This window comes from Leopardus geoffroyi, chromosome C3, assembly GCF_018350155.1.
Source record: "Leopardus geoffroyi isolate Oge1 chromosome C3, O.geoffroyi_Oge1_pat1.0, whole genome shotgun sequence".
NCBI classification, from domain to species: Eukaryota; Metazoa; Chordata; class Mammalia; order Carnivora; family Felidae; genus Leopardus; species Leopardus geoffroyi.
In genome coordinates this window covers 15,905,001-15,929,440 of record NC_059338.1, presented here as the reverse complement: position 1 = coordinate 15,929,440, position 24,440 = coordinate 15,905,001, and the positions used below count along the sequence as shown (strand labels likewise).

The 24,440-nt window shown below is 35.9% G+C and overlaps 1 protein-coding gene across 3 annotated transcripts in view; it reads right to left on the bottom strand.

Annotated features, from left to right (window-relative positions):
- Positions 1–24,440, bottom strand: part of USH2A (usherin) — a 742,577-nt gene that overhangs the window by 297,803 nt on the left and 420,334 nt on the right. For all 3 annotated transcript variants that reach the window (XM_045455771.1, XM_045455772.1, XM_045455773.1), the window contains exon 38: positions 986–1,165. In XM_045455771.1, coding sequence (XP_045311727.1) covers positions 986–1,165 — 180 coding nt within the window. The remainder of the gene's footprint in view (positions 1–985; positions 1,166–24,440) is intronic.

The window sequence follows — 24,440 nt, the reverse complement described above, 5'->3', positions numbered from 1 at the left end:
CAGAAATCATAAATTTCTGAACACTCAATTGAGAATCACACTCTTATTATTTTGAGAAATGTTTTTTGTTAAAGGGCTGTACATATCAATCTGAGAGGGAGTGTTCTTTTCAGCAATTAGCCCCACAAATAGTTAAAACAAGGTGGAATTGACTACAGGCCAAAATAATAATTCTAAATAAGTCATCTTTTCATACAAATAGTTAAAATGAAATATATCTGGATTGTATCACATATAAAAGTGACACTATTGAACTCTAATCATTAGGACATGGAAGTTAAATATATTTTTCCAGTGGTACGGGTAGTGTTCCTATTGTATAAACTGCACACTGGCCTTTTTTGGCATCTGGAAAGGTTTAGATATATAAGGTTCTTTGAAAAACCAGGAATGAGAACCAAAGCTCAAACTGAAAATATAAATTTTGAGGGGCACCTGGGTGGCTCTGTCAGTTAAGTGTCCGACTTCAGCTCAGGTCATGATCTCATGGCTCATGAGTTCGAGCCCTGCATCAGGCTCTGTGCTGATAGCTGAGAGCCTGGAGCCTGCTTTGATTCTGTGTCTCCCTCTCTCTGCCCCTCCCCTGCTCGCACTCTGCCTCTCTCTGTCAAAAATAAACATTAACAAAATTAAAAAAAAAAAAAAGGAAAATATACATTTTGAGTCTAAATGAAATCTCCAAACAAAAAAAAAAAAACATTTCCCAGTCTTTTTGACATGAACAGCAAGAGATATATGTGTGTGACATATACCTACATATACACACAGTGCAAGATGAAAGCAGTCTCGACAAAAACATTAATAAAAATCAACAAAAGGGTCTCAGTAAAACAAAACAATGACAATCCAAACACCAGAAACACAACTGAGCCTCCAAGTTCGAAAACAAAAAATTATTCACACAATAAACAAGTGCTCAGTAGACTTGAAGACTTCGTAGAGCATTTATATAAATTTGTGTAACAAACCTTGTTTATAGACTTACCCCCTGGTGGCATTGCAATTGTTACGGGGTCACTTCTCAAGCTGCCTTGGCTATTGGAAACATGCACTTGTACAGTATAGTTAGTGAAAGGAACCAAGCCCTCGATGAGCACCCAAATGTCGGTCTCCTCACCACTGTGCATGACTCGTGTGCCATTCAGAAGGGTGTAGTTATGATCTTCTGATAAAAAAGAAAATTATTAAAATTAACATATATATTTAAGAGTTCATTCATTTGTCTCAGTGGCCAGAGCAACTGAGTTGTTATTCTAAGATAATGTGAAGCTCTTACAAGTATCATGCCCATAAGGAAAAATACTGCACGGACATACAAATTGATCCCTTGATGGATTATTTACAATCGTTCGAGGGTTTTTTTACCCTTGGATTTTATGTGATGTGCAGCCTGGAGAAAATCACACTCTTTCCCCCATCTAGAATGGTTCCAAATCCAAACGGTACATTCAAATTATACATGTCGATATTTCATTTATCATCAGTTGGGGTATTTGTTGCTCATTTTCATGAAAGGTAGACCACCGCTTTTCCTCCAACACCTCTTCAAATCAGAATTGGCCAGAATATTCTGAAAAGCAGTATGTGCTCACTTTGGGCAGAAGCTCTGGTTTTAGCTCAACGTTAAACTAAAGAGGCTGCCTGGTTTTGTACGAGAATCACCTTCAGTGAACTCACCGAGCTGCACCACCACCATCCTTCCAAACTTGAACAAACCCATTTTCAAATAGTATCATGTCTGAGATACTGGAAAATACTGAGGATTTTATCTTCCTCTTCTACACAAATGAATTACATTCAAGGTTCAGAAGAATTAGAAATTAGGCTTAAAATGAGATGAGGGCTACTCAAAATCTCGTCATAACATTTATTTCATCGTCTATATTAGATGCTTTCCTGAAAAGCTTACATGAGGCAAATTTTTCAGAATATTGGTGAAATTTAGTAAAATTTAATTATAACTATTATTTTGTCTTGGGGGTTGCAAGAGAGCAAGGGGCAGAGAGAAAGAGAGAGAGAGGGAAGGGAGCTCACCCAACGTGAGGTTCATATTTCACCCAAAGCAGAGCAGGAGCTTCCCCAAAGCCCAGCTCAAGCTCACAAACTGTGAGAGCATGACCTGAGCCCAAGTCAGATGCGTAACCAACTGAGCCACTCAGTCGCCCTAGTTACAATTATTCTTAAAACACAGAAGAGGAGAACCATTAAGAATAGCAATATTTACCTCAAATAGCCTTTTTTCTTTGCCAAAACACTTTTTATTGTAGTACCTTTCATCACCCCACACAAATTCTACAAATATAGGCATATGAATAAAAAACACACATGTTGTTGAACTTTAAGGGGAAAGCATATTTGCAAGATTTCCAGATAATGATACAATCTTTATTGGCTAAATGTTTAAAAATTAAAAGATGACCACATACTGAAAATGATTTTGCATTGCACAATAAACAAAATCTAATAGTTGCAATATTTACAAAAAATATCATATTTTTGTAATTTTTTAAAATATATTTTTGAAAGTTTTTATTTATTTATTTTGAGAGAGAGACAGAGAGAGCGAGGGAGGGGCAGAGAGAGAGAATCCCAAGTAGTGTGCTCTTTACTAAGTTACTTAATATTCTAAATCTCAGGTTTTTCATCTGGGAGCTGGGAATGATAATACTTTGATTGCAATGTTATTGTGAAGATTAAGTGAGTTTATTTCTTTACATAACCCAGCAGGTAACTGATGTTTATCTATAGAAGCTAGGAAGTATGACTGTTTCCTATAGTACAACTGATACATTCCAAACAAACATTTAGAACCAGAAAGTGATTAAGACTTCTGCATTCTGTATTTTACTTTCTTGGTAGCAATTACCTACCTATTACATTCTCCCTCTCTCCCACCCAACAATGTATTATTAATAAAAATTCTATCTTTTTCAACAAACAAAACAAAATTAATGACACCTGCTACCACTAGGTCGTTGTCCCATCAGGTTATACGCCAAACTCTATCATTAATAAAGATCAAATCACGTAAAAGATGTATGTATCTCATGTCTAGTTATGATAATTTTCATGAAATGTGGGTAAGGCAGACAAAAACTTTAAAAATATACAAAAAAATTTAAAAAGGTACCTTTTAAGAACTTTGGGAGGAAGGGTGTAGCTGAAAAAAATGATTGCTGTGAAATACACAGGTCTAAGGTGTTTTCTACGACCAGAAGAAATCCCTAGTGTCACGTAAGAATTTATTACTCTGAATTTGAAATTGGAACATTCAAAGGAGTGGTTTATTCCCAAGAGAATAAGTGGTGCTTATGGGCTAAAACATGGGGAAAATAATTTCTATTCACTTTTTTTTTTAACGTTTATTTTTATTTTTGAGACAGAGACAGAGCATGAACGGGGGAGGGTCAGAGAGAGGGAGACACAGAATCTGAAACAGGCTTCAGGCTCTGAGCTGTCAGCACAGAGCCCGACGCGGGGCTCGAACTCATGGACCGTGAGATCATGGCCTGAGCCGAAGTCGGCCGCTCAACCGACTGAGCCACCCAGCCGCCCCTCTATTCACTTTTAATAAAATAAGGCGAAGATATATTTACCGCTTAAGAATTGTTATAAGTTCCTAAAATGCAAGTAAACACCACAGCTGTCTGTATGTAACACACTTCAACAAGAAGTCCTGAAACCTGAAAATTCGCCTTAAAAAGACATTTCTAAGTGACACTATATTAGCTATCATAGGTTCTTTATAACTAGTCAACCTGATTAGACACAAGATTGTTGACTCCAACCGCATACAGAGAGCAGGTATTGCTACGTTCCGATAACAAGGTGCCCAGGATGTAGAAGACATAGTTCCTGCACTCAAGAAACCTGGGTAAGTTTAAATATGAATCCTTGTAAGCACTAAGAAAAGTTACATTATCCACATTTGAAGATCTCGATTTCCCATAATGTCGAACTCCATGGAAGCATTTCTGGTTCTAGCTGACACAATTGCTGTTGTCACGTGCCCAGCTGTGAAATTTCAGAAAGGTCAGCTTAGCCTGTGAGACCCGGGGCGAGGGTCAAGTGCCCCTGAAATTGTGTTACCTGAGCACACCTCACACACACACGCACACACACACACACACACACACACACACACACGCAAATGAAGATTGTAAAATCACAGTGAAAATTCTAAAATTAAGCCAAGAGAATACAATTTTCAAGCCAGGTGCAAATGTAAGATCAATGAGTTAACATCTATGATTATAATACTAGTGTGGTTTTTTCCCCTTGTATTTTGTTTGTTTTTGAAGGAAATTTCTAGCCATAAAACAAACACTTTTTGCTAGCTTTGAAAATGGTGTGGCAAGGGGAAATATATTAAATACCACTTTATTCTAAGTTTCCCAGATAACATTAATACATGGTAATTATACAATTAGTTGTAACATTAAGTTCTAGTTATAGAACAATGATTACTCAGTAATTATAAGAAGTATATAATTACTCAATAATTATGAGAAGTATGCAATTACATAACCATTTCGTTCAGCTCACAAAAAGAACTTGTACATCTACAGGAACCACACAGCCGAATGAGTCCAATGCTCCCTTACCCCCAAAGGACACGCAGCTCAATTTCATAGGCCTAGAGCAACCGACAGGATTTCAACCCTCGGTAAAGCTCCAGACTCTCCACATTCAAAACCAAAACGGGATCCACAGATTTGGGTTTTCTCCACTTTATTCTGTCTTCACTTTCTTCCTTTGAATTTGACCAGTTTGAGTTCCTAGATCTTGGGGGAAAATTCTTAAAATGCAAGTCCTCAGATCCCCCTTCTTGAGAGGGTCTTGCTTTACTGCTTCTCACTGCATAAACTTGGTTTTCAGTGGGCTGGAAAATGCAGCCCCGTTGGTCTAGCCTCAAGAGTCAAGCTGGAAAATGTTAAAACGATAAGCATTTCCTATCAGAGGTGACCATTTCTGTCTGGTCAGCCTTAGCGCTGACCCCATTTGTAAGTATAAGTGAACGGTGCAGGCCCAGTTAAGCTCCAGTGTTCTGGAACCACAACTCTCCCATCACCCTGCCCCCAGGCACCGTGAGTGTGAAAAGGAGCTCCCCTCATTCACCTCTTTGGCTGTGGTCTGCACCACTGGGCTTTAACCCGGGGGTTGTACTCAGCACTTTGCAGATGAGGTCATCTACACTAGTGTTCTAGGGTTCACCTCCATTAAAATCACCTGGGGGTACTTCATCAACATCCACATCCCTGAATTCTACTCTGGACCTACCGACTGAGACTCTCAGAAGTTAGGGCCCAGGAATCATTGATGATTCTTCTTAAAGCATGCTGAACTACTGATTTGAGGTCATGTAACCCATGTTCAAGCTAGTCTTAAAGCAATGATCAAAATTTATTTCCTCTGTTTCCCAAAATAATTAGGTCACTTTTGACATGCTTGTCAATGATGCCTTTAGACTCTAGCTTTGGGCTATAAAATGTTTACTTTATTAGTGAAATGATGCATCTTCAGTATAAAGCAGCCTCTTGAGCCAGACTTATCTTTTACAGACCACAAAAGCTATGAATTTGTCCTGTAAGAAACACTTAAATACGCATAGAAATAATTTTTAAAATGAGCAATCATTTTTCACACTTGAGAACAATAACTTCAGGTTTTCTAACAAGTATTTCTCTCTCTTTCAGTCTTCCCACTGAGGTTGCAGGGGAAGGAGAGATTCTTTGCTATTGGCCAACATCATGCATCACAAGCAAAAGACCCACAAGTTTTGTGTAGATCGTGTAAAATTTTTAAATAAGCTCCTGGAGGCTATCTCAGGATATTCTACATTCTACAGGATTTTCAAAGAAGTTAATTCACTCAGTGAATTTCTGCTTTTCTGCTTTATTTTGAAGAAAAAAAAAAGTGTTAAATTGAGAAACAGCCCAAATAAATCTTACATGTCCAACAGATTTTACTTATAAAGAACATTTTCTTAGCTTCAGATGTGGCACCCTACAAAAATGTTAATAGCACTAATGCCCATTTTCCAAGGCCAAAAATCTTACATTTAACGTTATTTGTCAAATAGTAAGATACTTTCTATACAATTAGTTTTTTAAGCAAAACCCATGTAAATAGATATGTATGATTCAGGGATGCGTAAATGATTGCTGTCTCAGGAATATCATCCTATGGGGTTCTCTAGATTGATATAACATAAATGGGTATCCTTTCCCATTCTCGTTATAATCGTTGTCACAAGAATTTTAATGCACCATATATTCCATAATTTTTTCTTCCTCTGTGCTGTACTGCTCTGACCTTTTCAATATTCTATAATTTGACTGGCTGGCCATTTCAGTTCTCTCCTTTTTACAGCCTTATTAACTTGTGGGAAAGAGGTGAAATGAACAACCAATCAGAATACATAATATTGCAAAGGTCAGCGTAGTCTTGTACAGTATCATCACACACAGAAGACTGTATGCCAGGCATTAACATCCTGATATCTTATTCATGTGACAAAGATTGTAACAAGAACAGAAAATGGCACAACATGAATCCATTCTCATGACAAAGATTATAATGAGAAATGACAGCGAACAAACCAAACTGATTCTTGTTACCTTGTGAGGATTTTAGATGTCAGACCTGGTCCTGCTTTAAGTTAGCCTTTTTCTGAATCCAATTACACCTTAAGGTAGGAGAGGTGTTAACTAATTTTCCCACTTCTTGCGGTAAAAAGAAAATGCTATATTTTCCTGGTATTGAGGTCTCAATTTTACTGTGGTTCAGCTCCATCTCATTAGCACAGAATTCTGCCAATACCAAAATCAAAAGACACAGAATAGCAAACTGCAGATCTGGGCAAAGTGGTGAATAAGGCCTTTAATGTGAGCTAATAATTCTAGGTCACTCTATAGCATGTATTAATATTTAAGTTACTTTTATTTATTCTTTCTGAAGATAGTATTTCAAATTATTTTACCCTAAAGGCAAGTGTACCCTCCAAACTCCATTATTATAATAGATATTATCTTGGTAGAGATCTAAATGGTACTGGGCATTTGGTCATTTTTAAGTTAACATGTGGCTGCAGAAACCTATCCCTGACCTTAAAGTGTTGCCAACATAGATCTATACCTGCATAGCTGTCTTCTCCACAGAACATTTTGAAAGAGGAAGAAATGAGTAAACTGTGAGCAACTTCAGCCTCTGAGAAGGACAGTGCTCTATCAATGCATCATATTTCTTACCATTATTGTAATTACTCTAACGTGATTTTTAATTAGTTGTCATCTAGTAGAAGCTGTACTTCTTTGAGTCCTCTTTAAAGTGGTCACTCTGCTAGAATGACAATTGTAGTTTAGGGAATCAATACATAGAATATTTAGCCACTCACCAAAAGATGGTACAGAAACCTTGACCTGAGTCTATGCTCGTGCAAGAGCAAAGAGAGCTTGGTAGATGCTGAGGCTTTTTGGTTTTGTTCTGTTTTTGTTCTTTTTTTTTTTTTTCAACGTTTTTATTTATTTTTGGGACAGAGAGAGACAGAGCATGAACGGGGGAGGGGCAGAGAGAGAGGGAGACACAGAATCGGAAACAGGCTCCAGGCTCTGAGCCATCAGCCCAAAGCCTGACGCGGGGCTCGAACTCACGGACCGCGAGATCGTGACCTGGCTGAAGTCGGACGCCCAACCGACTGCGCCACCCAGGCGCCCCTTGTTGTTCTTAATGTGTGGGCAAGACTACACCAATATTGCACGATTACTTTTCCATATATCTAAAACATCATTTTAGAAAGTCATTTGGAGCATGGTTTGTTTCCATCAACTTTGCTTTCTATCATAGTCAGGTTTTTCTAAGTGGATCTCATTTTATTAATACCAGAAAAGAACTGTGCGTGTATGTGCGTGCATGTGTGTGATGTGTATACATAGATAGATACATACATACATGAATATATACATAGATCAATAGACATATTGATAGATTGATTGATAGATTTCTCAAAGAGTACATTTCTCAAGAGTAATTTACCACAGTTGTGGTAGGTATGGTCCATTTTCATCAACTATGCTGTACTCTGACAAGTCATATTTTTTTCTAATTTGATTTCATTTTCCCCATTTGAGCAAAGTGTTAGTTGTCCAAATGAACACACTATTGCCATTATCTCAATCAGCCAAGAGCTATTTGGGAAAATATGCTATTATAGAAAGTGGTCTCCAGCTTCCAGAGTAAATACTGGAACATGACTGATTAACAGCAGCTGTTATTTCCTTTTGGAATTCTAGTAGAGCCTTACGAAACATACTATGTTGAACTTCTAGTACTACTGGGATCAAGTGCATAGCTCAGCAGTCACTGATTACAGAGCACCCTATCCCTAATTCTTAATGAAGTGTTTACAATTTTCTTTTTAGTTACTTAGATATATATGCCTGAGACAGATTCTCCATTAAAGGAGAATGCCCATTTGGGGTGGGATTATATCATGTTTTGTGGTGACTTCTACCTGCTTTTTGTGCTGCAGTCACAATGTCCTGTGTTCCTGTACTAGTTATGTACTGCCATGTACTGACATTACCACAAGCTGAGCAGCTCAAAACAACATATACTTCTTATCTCATAGTTTCTGTGGATCAGAGGTCTGGCAAGCTTAATTGGGTCTTCTGCTCAGGATCTCAAAAGGCTGCAATTAACATATTGGCTGGGACTGAAGTCCCATCTCAAGGCTCTACTGGGAAAGGATCATGTCCAGCTCAAGTGGTTATTGACAGCATTCTGTTCTTTACAGGCTACTGAAACTTAGTGCCTTTGTTTCTTACATGTTATTGGCTAGAGGCTGCCCTCAGTTGCTAGCTTCTTGTTGGCCAGAAATTGCCCTCATTTCTTTCTGATGTGGGCCTCCCCAACATGGCTGACTGCTTTATCAATGCCGGCAAGGAAGATAGTCTCCTAGCAAGATGGGTTACATTCTTATGTAACATTATCACAGGACTTGCATCCCACCTTCTTCTGACCAATAGCCATAGCCTATTGGTTAGGGAAAAGCTACAGGTTTTGACCACATGCCAAGGTAAGAGATTACACAAGGTCATGGGTACCAGCAATCACTGATCACAGAACGTAATAATGGGATAATCAGATGCTATCTTAGAGTCTGTGTGTTACAGTTTCCAAGCTGTGGATACGAATCTCCTTGCTAAGAAGAGAATTAGGAATAAATTGTGGACTTTCAAAAGTTTATGTATTTTGGGAGAAGAATGGATAAATTATTATGATAGAATTACCTTTCCAAAATACCTTCCAAAATACAACAAAATGGAAAAAAAAAAAACTAGGAAAACAAAAATAGTACGATTAACAAAAGAGTTGAAAATCCTGGAGTGAACGTATAAAGGAAAAGGAACAAATTAATGATTTAATTTTGAAACCTCACAACAAAAGAAAGATAGGGTAAATTTATGCTCAGCATAGCACAGTTCCTAAATGCTCCTAGAGGAAGGAATATAAACCAAGCAAAATCCTTAGAACTCTTCCTAACCTTCTCCAACCTTCTGAAGGGAAATGAATGTAGAGATAGAAAGAGCTGGCTGTCCTACCTCCCACTGTGCCGAGTTGGGGGAATAAGCTGATGTTACTAGGATTTGAGGATGAATGTCAATAAATACAGTGGGTGTTGCTATAAGGGACATTTAATGAGATCTGAGAGGAAACTGGCAAACTAGATGCCCTAGAATTCTGCATTTATCCAATGCATTTTAATCCATATTCTCTATTTTGCTCCCATTCCCTCCCACCTCTACCCCAAGGCTATAGACAGGTACATTAATAACAACACCCAGTTCTCAGAGCTAAGATTGAGAGAAGACTAGCACCAGAAAGGAAAAGAAGGAGCCATCTTCAGCACAAATGTAAAGTCTGGACAGAGCTGACCATACAAGGCATAAGCAAAATACATTTTAAGGAAGAAATAACATATTGAACATGCATACATATAGTCAAAAGAAAAGAAAAGAAAAGATCCCAGCATAGAAAGACAAAGTAGGGGCGCCTGGGTGGCTCAGTTGGTTGAATGTCTGACTTCGGCTCTGGTCATGATCTCACAGTTGATGAGTTCAAGCCCCACATCAGGCTCTGTGCAGAGCCTGGAGCCTGCTTCAGATTTCTCTCCCTCTCTTTCTCTGCCACTCTTCTGCTTGCTCTGTGTCTCTTTCTCTCAAAAATAAATAAAAGTAAAAAATAAGACAAAGTAAACCACACAGACCTGGGGGATAAATATGATACATATTCCCTGCAAGATAAAAAAGAATATTATAAAGCCAGAGAAACAAAGTGGAAATTAGGAAAAAAAACATAAGTATTTAATAAAGTTAGAAAAAGTAAGGAAAACAATAGAAACAGCTAAAAGTTAAATCAATGGCATGATGGAAAGCCTTGAGATAAGCACAATCAATGCATAAGAAAAAAAATCAAGAACTTATAACAATGAAAGAGAAGATGATATATACAAAGAAAATGATCAGAAATATAATTAGGATTTTTTTAACAAAAGGATATCTTAGAGCTCATGTGGACACTGACTACAGAGGTGCCAATTAGATGCTTCCACCTGGGGACTACAAAGCTTGCTGGTCACTTAGGGATTCCTCTAGATGTCTGTAGAATTGTTGAGAATGCTGAAGCAGAGGGGCATCTGGGTGGCTCAGTCTGTTAAGCGTCTGACTTGGCTTCGGCTCAGGTCATGATCTCATGGCTTCATGGGTTTGAGCCCCACATTGGGCTCTGCCCTGGCAGCACAGAGCCTGCTCAGCATTCTCTCTCTGCCTCTCTCTCTGCCCCTCCCCCACTCACACCATGTCTGTCTCTCTCAAAATAAATAAATAAACTCTAAAAAAAAAAAACACAAAGAATGCTGAAGCATAGCTGCAGTTATCCGGGGCCACTGAGTGGTGATGCTCTCCTGGTGGGGAGTTGGAGGGGTATTTTGAGGTATCTTGTCTGGGCCAAGCTATCTGTGGTTTCTATACAAGTCTGACTCTTCAGTTTTCCTGACAACTTTTGGAAATGATCAGTTCTCTTGTAAGAATTCATTTTTGCCTTAATTAACCGGAGTTGTTTGTGTTGCTTGCTACCAAGAAACCACCCATGAATTGAGAGAGGTCTGAAACGATGTCAGCATTTGTTAACATTGGTTATTTACAGGTAGATTCATTGTTATTTTTCTATACTACATACATTTTTAAACTAGCACACATAATTTTTGCCAAATCAAAAGCATCATGAAACAGTTAAATATCCAAGGAAAATATATAAATTATATTTAAATTTTAACTAAATTATAATAAAACCAGGGATCCAAAAACTACAGCCTACGGGTGAAATTTAGCCAGCTTCCTGTACTTGTAAATAAAGTTTTATTAGAAAACAGACATTTGTACTTCTAGGTATTGTCATGCTACAGTGGCACGACCGAGTAGTTATGGCAGAGGCCATATTGACTACAAGGTGTAAAACGTTTACTATCTGGCCCTTTAAAGAAAAGTTTCACCTCTGGGTTGAAAAATTAAAGTGACTATCTCTTTAAAAATGTTATGGCTTCCTGAACAAAGAGAGTCATTTCCAATTTCTGGATTGATTTTCTTGAGTACACTCTTTTCAAAGAATGGAACGGTGTATGTGGAAAGAACACTGTATTGACAGAGCCCTGTCTTATGCCACTGCACTATTCTGTCATTAATGCTTTGAATGTCTTTTATTATTCAGCAGTTATAAATGCAAATTACAGAAATGGAAAGAAGCAGGAAGAAAATATGTTACAGACAGTTCCTAATTCCACGTGCCCAGGAAGTTTGTAAATGGAAATCCGAGTGCGTTGCTTTGACTGCAGGGATAGCTGCCGTTCTTAAGGCTTAATAAGAGTAACTGAAGAATAATTAATGACTCTTTGGATGAAAGAAGGACGGATTTACTGCATCAACTGCTTCTCAAAGACTTTTTTAAACTTTCAAACTTATGTGCCTTCTAGAGGTAATTTGCAAATATACACAAAACATCTCCTTCCTACAGATCTTAGTGAAAATTAAAAGGCTAAATGAGGCTAACATACTTGCTGAAAGAAGCAAATGCAGTGTTAACATTGCCTTGGAATTTATTTTAAGGGAATGCCTTGGAATTTAAGTGTACCAAATATTGCCTTATTCTAAATATAAGAAAATGAGTTACAAAATGGTTTAATTGTGCCTATGCAGAAATTTGGCTTAAGAACCAAGAACAGGTGGCTAGAGTCCGAAGCAAGAGAACTATAATGTGGTACCATGAGTCCCAAAATAAACATTCAATATGTAAAGGATCATAAGATATAAATTTGTTTGTAAAGCAAAGAGGGTTTGATATATAAATGTTGCCCTCTTGAGCAACAACTTAATCAATTTCGCTCTCTAATTTAAAGTTGAACTGTTTGCCTCCTTTAAATCCCCCGATAGTGGCTTTCCAGCCTGGATAATTATGGAAATGAAAAGAACCAGCTTGAATCCCGTCAAAGGTATTTTATTCACCTTAACTGTTTTCTTATTAACCTAGTTAGTGTGATTAGGTTCTAAAGTAAATGTGTGAAAATAGGTAACAATCTCTGTCATGAGAAGGAGTAAATCACTTACCTAATGTAGCCTACGAACGCAGTTTATAGCTACCAATCGTATTCGTTGGTCTTTTTTAAAGAAAGAATAAAGTTATTTGAAAGCTAACCTCATGTTAAGAAAAATACTGAAAAGTCTGAAGCTTACTTATAACAGTGTTAATAGTCACATATTTGAAGTCTTTACCTTTTTTATCCTTGCTCATTCTCTAGGCTTCCATTGTCAGTCTACAAATGAAAATTATTGTCTGCTTTTTAAACGTGATCATAACTCATAGATGCCAATACGAATATTCAGTTCTTGGGAGAGATGATCAGTAAGAAACTGGCTAAGAAAGCAGACCTGGGGATCTCCAATCCATAATCAAATATCTAGATTGATTGTGTCACTTGCACTCGTATTGATTTCAATTGGAGTAGCTCACCCAAGGGAATAATAAAAATGTGGAATAAAACTGATTTATGAGAACAAAATAAATCCTTCTGTGAGTGGTAATGAATTGGTACTATTTAACCCTTTCAATCACAGAGTGAAAAAACTATTTATTTTTTAAGAATGCTGAGCTGGCCAAAAGAAGTCATATCAGAAATGCCAATACTGCCAAGTGCCATTACACTAAGTTGTAATACTGAGAAAAAAATGGCACTCTAAACTTGATGGAAGGCGTCATTTGACATACGACATACTTTGAGCTTTCCGGGGCCAACTTCTATGTCCCATCACAAATGATGGACCTGGAGATCCAAAGCATTATGGAATCGCTCAATAAATGTTTATTGTACTTATTTACATGATTTATAAGACAGTCGAGAAATAAGAACAAAATACGGTAGCACAGTAGCTACATTTATTTTTTTTTCCCCTAATGTAGATGTTCTTTATTTTACTCAAAATTTATTATATAACAGTTAAATCGAGGGTTATCTCCAGGATAACAGAGATACCTGGGGGGAGACAGCTTTCAGCATAATTAAGGCACATACAAATATTTGCCTTAAAGAAAATTAAAGGGCATAAAAAATAAGATGACTTGTACGTAGAACCAGAGCAACTGTTTAATTATCAATGCAGCCAACAAGTTGATTTAATGAGGAAAAACATGTTACCTCATGTTCTCTGAAATCCAGTGGACAAAACATTCCCAATAGTTTGGCATTGACTTAGATTTTCACTTTTTCACTTCTAAACCTGTGCTGTCATATGCAATAGCCCCCTATCTATATGTGGCTATTAAACACTTGAAATGTGGCTAGTGTGGTTAAGGAATTGAGTTTCTAATTTTATTTAATTTTAATTAATTGAAATTTAAAACTGATCATTGATTTAGTTACTGGAAGATTTTCAAATATGTGGGTATGGGAATCTACTTCTTTAAGTGAAAATTACATGAAAACTAAATATAGATCAAACATTTCTGATCAAGATTATCCTCTGAACTGAAGTTCCCTTTAAGTGTAAAGTATACAAAATTCAAAATTCCACATATATCTCAGTCTGTATGTCTTTTAGACAGCATTGCTCTGGTATGCTAAAGGGAAAACTAGAGGGAAACTAAAGGGAAAACTAAAGGGAAAACACACTTAAAATGCAGGTTCATTTTCATCTTAAATCGATGGAAGGAAACTTTGTTCCAAGATCTGCCTATGTATATATATTCACGCAAAATGAAGGTGAAACTCTTATTCACAGAATGCACAGATTCTGTTCAATACATTGCACTTAATTCATAGTCCTGAGAAAGCTAATTTCAGAACTACCTGGAAGGGACTGCTGTAAGAAGGAGTGAGTTGATTTGTTATCAGTTCTGTCATGTGGCTTGTACCGTCATGGTGTTTAATGAAAGTATATAGAGGTAACTTTATTTATCCTCTCTGGCATAAAAAGGCTTTTAAAAAAATTAATACATTTTACTATTTACAATGAAGCATAATTTAATTCAGTTTGATGGTACCATAATTATTATAGCATAATAATTTTTCTAATATAACTTTTGCATGTATGCCACAGAGAGTAAATCATTAGACAGGAAACAGTACAAATCAAAAAGATAATAAGAAACTCTATTATTATAAAGGAATAAATTATTATGGAAAGGGGAAAGTGAATCACTTTAAGTTTAAGGGATTCAAGTAAAAGCAAGAAGATAATAAACAGTAATTGTAATTGGTTGGGCTTGAAAGAAGTCAAGGCCCAAGATTTTTAATGCCCCTGTTTAATGAAGTCTTTGGTTCCCATGTTCTCATGAGAATTTTCAGTTTTAAGGTCTGTTGTTTCCTAAAATATTCCAATAGTTTTCCTATAAGATGATACGGGCTACAAATTCCCTCCTCTGTTTTTTTTTTTTTTTCTTTTGCCTTCATTCCTTCATCTGATTATAAAAGAAATATATGTTTATTGTAAATTTTAAGACTACATCAGACACTATGAAGAAAAAAACTAAAATTATCTAAAATTTCAAGATAATCATTGTTAACTTCTTAATATTTTTGTGTATTTGGATATGTATCCTCTCATATTTTTAGACACACATATATAAATATATTATTATATTTTACACTTACAGAATTTTGTAATACTCATTATTTTGTAGCTGCGATATTATATATTTATCAATAAATGCACATCTACATAATCTTAATAATGAATTTACTATAATGTGGTTAGTCCACCTAGTTGGACATTTAAGAACACCCCTCTCAAGTTTTGTTACACAAATAAACTTTACCAAGAACATGATTTTAGAAATATTTTTTGTGCCTCTCTAATTATTTCCACTTATTAAAAAAATTAAATGTTTAGTTTTGAGAGAGAGACAGAGACAGAAGGAGAGTAGGGGAGGGTCAGAGAGAGAGGGAGACACAGAATCGAAAGCAGGCTCCAGGCTCTGAGCTGTCAGCACAGAGCCCGACGCAGGGCTCAAACTCACAAGCCTTTGGGCCTTGAGATCATGACCTGAGCTGAAGTTGGCCGCTTAACCAACTGAGCCACCCAGGCTCCCCTAATTATTTCCATTAAACACTTCCAAAAGAGGGTACAATGGATACAATGGGTACAAATGAATACAAACATGTTAAACCTTTTATATTTACTTTATAAGCTTATTTTAATAGTCTCAAATGAATTTCTGGAAACAAAAAATTAGTCAAATAGTTTTGTTGCAGTTTACCTAAAATAATCATATTGTATGGGTTATACTTGTGATCGTAACTTAAATTAGAGACCTTTTTGTTCACAGTAAAAGCATCCATCTTGTTTGTCAGTGTATTATATACATCTAAATTTATATAACTAAGTGGGTCGGACTCATGGAAATGTTCCTTAAATATAAGGACCTCTGTATTTTCTGTCTTAATAGAGCTAGAAAAATTAACTCAGAGATTTATAAATGTTTAAAGAAAGTATTGATGGAAATGGCATGTCTTAAAACACAGATGTGACACCAATAATGATTCTTTTAATATTATACTAAAAATAAATGAGCACAATCACAAGAAAAGATAAATAAAAAAAGTAAAATACCTGGACATAATCTGAACAAGAAACAGGGTTTTTTTATGAAAAACTTTTTTTTTGACCGAACTTTATTGTGAGATACATCTAAATAAATGTAATCATAACACATTGCTGGATGAGAAACATTGGAAGACGTAAATTCCTGATGGATTATTTTATAAAAAGATGAGTCCATCAAAAATATCAGCTGCATTTTTTTCAACTTAATTTAATGTTCACTTGGAGGAATATACATATAACACCTAAGACAAAAATGAGGAATAAGCTGCAGGAAGAAGACGGGACCCATATCTGTAAGATACAAAGGTATTTTCTAAATATTTAAAATGTTGAAAGCAAGGAGATGAAATTGTCGTAGTGATGACTCCAAGAGAAATAGAAATATGAAAGAAGGAATAAATAGCCTAGAAATAAGCATCATCACACATATGAATTTAAGTCTCGGACAAATTTAGCAAAATTAAACAACATAATGCTTTAACTCTGGATAGAGAAAAAACAATTTTTTACAAAAATAGAGATTTCATTATCAAAAATACAAAACATTTCCTAAACCTCATAAACACATCAAAGAGACAAACTGAACCTTTGACACTATAATGGCCAATAATTGCTATTCATAATATTTCAGCTTCCATGCAAATAACAACTAATTTAAAAACCTCTAAAATCTCCTGGGCAAAATGGGTGAACAAATAAGAAAGACAAACAAATAAATAATAAGCATATGGAACATGTTTGCTCTCAATAGGAATAAAAGAAATGCAAATTAAAGGAACCTATCATTTTTACCTGTCAAATTAGCACAATTACAGAAAGATAAACATATTTGTATACCACTAGGAAACACGTAAATTGATATGATTTTCTTGAAAGCAATTTTCTAATGCCTATTAAGAGTCTTAAAAAATATTACCAACCTTTAATTTAACAATTCCTCTTTTAGCAATATATATTAAGGATATATGCAGAGTTGTATGTTAATAATAAATATTATTTCTAATTGTAAAAATAATAAACTGAAACATCCAATAACAATGAAATGAAATGGCTGATATATTTTGATATTATAATCCAAATAATGGAATGGCAATTGTGATAATAATGGAACGGCTAATCATTTTGGTATATCCATACTAGCGATTTTCTGTACTTATTGAGAATGCTTTATATGGGTGCATTTTGTGTGATATGAGAAATACGATGTAATGTTGAATGAGTAAAGTAGGATATAAGGTGTTTGTGGCAAGATCTCAAATATATATATATATATATATATATATATATATATATATATATATAAATCTTCATAGGAGAAAAGATTGGATGCCAACCAAATGAAAATATAGCTCATTTATAATTAGTATCATTTTGACAAAAATATTTCTGAAGAAAACAAAATATTTCAATCTAAGCCTACAGCTACTAAATTTAAGTAATATTTGTCTGTATAACAACTAAAAATATTGATAACCCTTTGTAGTTATGCCATTTCTCTGCCCAAATCCTTAAAAATACCCTACAGGATTCTGCATGAAGTAGCTCTTGCCTAGCTTTTACTAGCCTCATCTTAGGCCATTTTCTTTTCATCCACTCTCTCCCAGCCACACGGGCCTTCTTTCATTTCCTTAAATCCACAAAGATTTTACTTTCCTTGCACCTTCACAAATGCCATTTTCTCTGGAATCCACTGTCATCTATTCTTCTCTTGAGTTAGTGCCTAAATGTTATCCTAAATGTCATCTGCTGAAAAGGTCTTCCCTGATCCTCCAATTCATATTAAGTTCCTTATTATGCAATCTTCGTGACATGTCCTTTTACTTTATCTCCCCAAAGAAGTTTGACTACAAACAAAAACAAAAACAAAAACAAAGATTTATATGCAACCCTATTTACAAAGAAAGCAAATTCTCAGAAAACTATATAAAATCTTCGTGCTTTCTTAAATGGTCTGCTAGCATCCTTAGATTCTGGTTTTTTGATTGGGTGAAGTAACTCATTGATCTAATAACTTCACCTAAAAAGTTGGGAAATATTAGTTCTTACTGGGCTGTTCTTTTATACAGCATGATGATTTCAGAGTCATCTAATAGTACTTTCTAAGGAGCCAAACAAGTTTTGTGATCCTTGTAATACTCTGTGATGATGACTCATCATCATCCAAGGAGTCTATCCTGTGACCCCTCCTCCCCCGCACACCCCCTCCCCCCCCCCACACACACAGGAAAAGTTCAGGAATCAAAGGAGAGAATCTCCAGCTCTAGCACCCTGTCTCAGAGGCTGGGGTAGGACACTGGTCTGAGAGGACAAGATTTTTTTTCTATTTCTTTCTATAGTCCACTCTTCCATTCATCAATTAATTCATCAATTAATATTAATATTAATTAATATTAATTAATATTAATATAAATTCATCAATTAATATTAATTGATAATGGACACTTATCTATCAAGAGCCTCTTGATTCAAAATCCAGATAATTATGTCTAATGGTTATACTTTCAGTCTAGAAATATCTGAAACCAACTCTACTAATGCTATTTATTCAGCAAAAACTGAACACTTGCCATGACACAAAAGCATGCAGGAACCCACACCTGACTGGTATATTCGTGGTACACAATATTGGTTCAAATTATTATATATTTGCTTCATGGCTGGTGTTTCCAGGTGAACCTCTTCATGTGTATTAGAAACCCCCAAATCAGCCATGGTGTGAGTTTGACAATGTTGAGCATTTTTAAACGCTTTAAGTATTCCCATCTGATTTAAACAAACAAACAAACAAACAAACAAAAAACAAAACTATTCAAAACCTTCCAAAACCCAAGTCAATACTTAGGAGGTCGATCTGCTGATGATATGCTCCATCTATCTGACAGTCTCTTTTTATGAGGCAGTGGAATATAGAGATCCTACAGAATCACACTGCAGAGTTTAAAACACAAACTTCAGCCGAGAGAACACACAAGTCCGGTGCTCTCTCATGCCCCTGTGGACTCCGCTCCCTGACACCGTGCTGCCCAGGGTTAGGATTTGCATTGCATCACTACGTCGTTGCTTCAACAGACACAACAGCACAGACTTTGTACTTGTTCATTATGTCAAGAAAATAGCCAATTAGATATGAGACACAAATTCAATAAGCTGCTGTGTGAGTGTTGAGAACAGATGAGTTCTTAAGTAATTTTGATAAATTAATGCTTAACTCCATTCTTGTGGAAGAATATCTCCTAATTACATATTTCTATAGCTTTATTGGCCATGACATGATATACAATCAGAGGTGTCAATATATTCAGCGGGTATATATTGTATAGCTTGATGTTTGGAATGATATACATCTTATCATTGCCTGGTCATATTTTCACCAATAATACAGCAATGATTTTTTTAACCCCAAGTAAAAAGCTTTTTATCTCCCATGTGTTTATTAGTTATGTGCATTTGTATCTCTAGAAATGTGTTGGAACGTTATGGGAAAGTATATTAACTGTAATTGCTTTTTTTTGCAGAAGAGAAATTTGCCTCCCAAAGAAATAGGGAGAAAGTAATTTTCTCTATTTCCCCTACGTTCTTACTGCTCTTCCTATTAATCTTTGCTGCGAACATAACCTCTTCCATAGCCGTCATTCCTAAAATCTCCTGTGTTGATTTTGAAAACATATGACATGGTCAAGGAGAGAGGTCCAGGGCTATTGTGTGTTGCCAAAGAACTCCCTAGCACAACGCTCATTTAATTTCTTCCGTGTCTCTCAAAGAAATTGTATGGTCAATAATCATCTAATGTGAAAAAACCATAGTATAGAGCCTTTCACATGTCTGTGCTTGATGAGTATTTATGTATGAAATACTATTACCTACTACTTTAAACCTCCATTGAGTTTCAATTTTCATGTATTTTTCATGTGTTGGGTTTTTATTTAATACAATGGGATGGAGCTGTACTCTCTCTGACCTTTCCTTCTGAAAATATGGAGAACCAGGTAAGTGGTCCTGAGAAGAAGTGGACCAACCACTGGCCGCATTCCTCTACTTATCCAGCTGCCAGGCAAACATTATGTTCCCTCTGCTCCGCCGCTGTTCTCTTCCACCCCCAGAATACACTTGGTAAGATTTCACTCCAGCTGCCTGACCCTCTAACTCATTCCGGGGAAATGAATTCAAATTGCTTGAAAAGAGGCTGCCTCTTTTATCTTCCCACTGACTGACAAGCAACTACAAAGTTCTCCGACGGGATTCCAAGTTACAAGCTGTACTGCATCACGGCAACAATTCCCCCACTGGCGGGTTTTCCCAGAGGGCAGCATGTCAGAGATACCGCATTGCTTGCAAACGCAGCTGGGAAAGTGCACACTTCCCTCCACACTAAAAACCAGACATCAGGGACTATAAAACAAAGCTGTCCCTTTTCTAACAGCATTAGCCTTCCTACAGACTCCTTGGAAGTCTGAGGCGTTCCCACGTATAATTATTTTCTTTACCTTCCCAAGAAAACAAATGCTGCTCTATCTTTTTCTTCCCCCTTGTAATTTTTATGAAACATCGTTTATTCTGGGAAGAAAGGCATCCAGAGAATCGGATTGTGTGCAAAGCTCTCTGAATTTCTCTAGGTAACCTTGAAAGATAAACTGCATTTTCACGGTTTTTCAAGACTTTTTTTTTTTTTTTAAAGAGATTAATAGTGTTTGAATGTACTGACAATCTAAAGCACTATTTCTGGTGACCGGCAACTCCTGGAGAAGGTAAGACTATTCTGGGTGCTGGTATTTTAAGGTAGTTAAAAATATGCCTTCATCTGGTTTAAACCCAAAAGTACTTCGTTCACTCGGGAAGTTTCAGTTCCTCTTCGCTTCCTTTTGTTTTTAGCTGGGAATCTATGCCAAGGAGCAAACACTTGATACTAATAGTGGAATGAGATACTGACCCCAATTATATAAAAGGAAGAAAAGTTTATGCTTAGAGAACAGTGAATAAGGGCAGCGATCATATTGATACATGTCTAGTTTTTCCATCCAGAAAAATCCCATTCTGTCTTTAAATTACCCCCCACCCCAGGTGTTACCTGAGAGGGAAGACTTCATGCTCCCTGTCTTCTACCTTCAACAACCCAGTATCTTCCACTCCTCAGTACCTCCCAACCATGGTCTTTGTCTTGGTCACAAATAGTCCCGTTTACTTCTCTGACCAAGCCTATTTAGTTTCTGTATTTGTTCTGCAATATCTTTCTGATTTTGGTTTGTGTGATTACCACTGGCAACTATTGGAGAAGGAAACCCAGGGAAAACACGAGAAGGAAAACTTAACACTCACCAAAATGGTTCTCCTGAAAAATCACTGGAATTTACATCCAGACCTTTTATCCTTCTGTAGGCTTCTACCTCAGGGCTTCTGACTCACCCCTCACACGCCTTCTGTCCAGGCTGAACCAGCTGTGATTACTCCAACTGACTGCTTGGAACCCTCTGCTTTTTCTAGTCCTCTTTAAAGAAATTTTTGCAAAAATAATATGTATTTCTTGGGGAAAATTTAAAAGTTGAGTACGTGAAAAAGGAAAAATGAAGATAAACCATTCTTAACAACCACCTAGAGATAATACCTATGTGTCTGTGTATAAATGTGTATATTATTTCCAAATTTCCATTTCCCTTTTTAAATAGTCTTCAAAATTAATCATGTTTTTATTTTTCAGGGCCAGGCATCTGTTCTTTCAAGAAAAAAAAGTACATTTTCTTTCTTTTCTTTTTTCTTTTCTTTCTTTCTTTCTTTCTTTCTTTCTTTCTTTCTTTCTTTCTTTTTCTTTCTTTCTCTTTCATCCCTTTCTTCCCTCCTTCCTTTTCTTTCCCTTCCCTACCCTTTTCTTCCACTCTTTCTTTTTAAAAGATTCCTTCCTGACTGAAAGTATCTACGCTAGGAAAAAAAAAATCTCCTAAAACCTTTTTCTTGTACGTTTCTATATTGAGGAAGAAGAATTTTCAGGAACCAATAAGATGATTTAATTTTACCAGTGTGAATTTATCAAATCACTTTATTTACTTATTCTTAAAATGATATTTCCATTTGCTAATGCTAAATGGTCATTTTCATTACCATCTTTTTTTTTCTCCAAGTAGTCCACATTCTCTCTTTCTCAAATACTTCTATTACATGTCACAACACAAAATAGAGGATTAGGAGAAGGAGGCCCTTAAAGATGAAAAACTAAGCTGCCATTCAGTTTTTCAGGGCAGGTGAGAGTTAACATTGCTCAAAGGATTGGGCAATTAGCACACCCTTGGTGCCTTGCCTTAGAAACTGAGACACAAAACAATCTGTCAGTTTATCAAGCAAGGAAGATCACTTCCCAATTCATTCAAAGGGAGGATAATGAAGAATTAAACTATTCACGGAGGGCTCGGTAGTAAACGCTTAAGAAAAAGATCAGGACGTGGTATTGTCTATTAAGAGGAACAGTGTAACGAATCTAAAGAAACTAGTCGCAAAGCGGTTGGTATTTGTAAAGGCATTCGATAGGTCCTCAGATTTTCTCTCCCTTAATAATATTGTTTTCTGTTTTCCTTCTTGACCATTAGGTGATTTTATAATATTTATAGCTGAAAATATTTTTGAAACTTCATAAAATAATTGCATAAACAAATTCTCATCACACATTATTTTCACCTACCAGTTGGATAAAAAATTTATAATTTTAAAAGCAGTTTCACGTAGCCATATTTTTACTACTGTGCTGTCCATCATTTTAGTTTTTGTTCCTGAATTGACACATTTTGTTTATTAAAAAAAAATTCCACACTCAATATGTTTCCTAGGGAACTTTTAATAACCTGTTACTTCTAATTAAAATTTTAAGTTAATTTATATATGTGAAGAGAAAAAAAAATACTGAAGATGTTGTAAGCTGATCCCTGGGAGTTGATATTCACCTGTGCAAGGTGAATAGAGCACTCTTGAGAGCCATTGAACAAAGTACTTACTCGAGGTCAGTAAATGGTACTTGTAGACCCTAGAAAAATCTAATTTGCATTATATGTTCCTCATAATTGAATGGATGTTTCAAATCAGGTAGAATCCCACAGAACTAAGTGCTACTTCTCACTTTTATAGTAGACATTAAGAAAAGGCAGAAAATATATTCTAATATATCCCGGTGTGGGTTGGGCAATCTGTTAATTTTTGCCATTCACATTTGTGATTGTTCTGTCATTCTCTCAGTATGTTCTCTAACTCAAGTTGTTCTAATCACTGGGGCAAAGGGTAAGGCTCTGTGTTTCCAAAATCTTCCCCCAATTAGCTCTATTGCACTTGTTACACCAACACCTGCTTTGTCTCTTGCCTCACACACTTGAGAATGATCTGGCTAGGTTGCCTGTCATATCTTCGCTATTTGTCTGCAAATTCTATGGGGGCAGAGATCTTTCATGTCTAACCTTTGGTGCCATTTTATACACTTCATATTTGATTTATTAAAAACTAGTTGACAGTCTAATTAATCAGGTTACTATTTTCCACCTGGTAAAATTTCTGTGCTTTAGGGAAAATGACAACAAACCCTAGTAACAAAAAAGGCACAGATGCTCATTGCAAGCGAAATGAAAGATCACCCAATAGACATAAATATTTGAAAGTCTGCCTTTCTGAACGCAGGTATCTGACAGTAAACTCCAGGTATCTTTTGAAAAAGTAGCTCTTTTAATAAAAGTTAATTTTATTTTATCAATTTAAGTTACTTAGTTATTCATATATAGTTTACATATTATAATTTATATTATATATAGTTATAAAATAGCAATAAATAAATTTAACAAATATGCACAAGTTCTACATGAGGAAAACTTTAAGCTTTGGTGAGAGACACAGAAGACAAATAGAAAGTATAAACGTATTATTGATCAGAAAAGCCCAACATCATAGAAATATTGATTCTACCTAACTTAACCTATAAATTCAATCATGTCCTTATAAAAATAGCATCAGGACTTCTGGTGGAAGCAGCCACTTAACAATATTGCTTGAACGAATATAAATAAGGAAAATAGGTAGGAAAGTTCTTTAAAATAAAAATAGTGATGGAGACTAGACCTATCAGACATTAAAATACATTCCACTGTGTTAATCAATAAAATACTACAATAATATAAATAAAGGCAGAGATCTGTATAGACATATTTATAGATAAATATGGAAATTTAGGACTTTTTAAGATGGCAATTCAAACCAGTGGGGGAATATATGAATTATTTAATGAAAGGCTTTGAGACAGTGGGATATTTGGGGGGAAGAAAAGGTTTT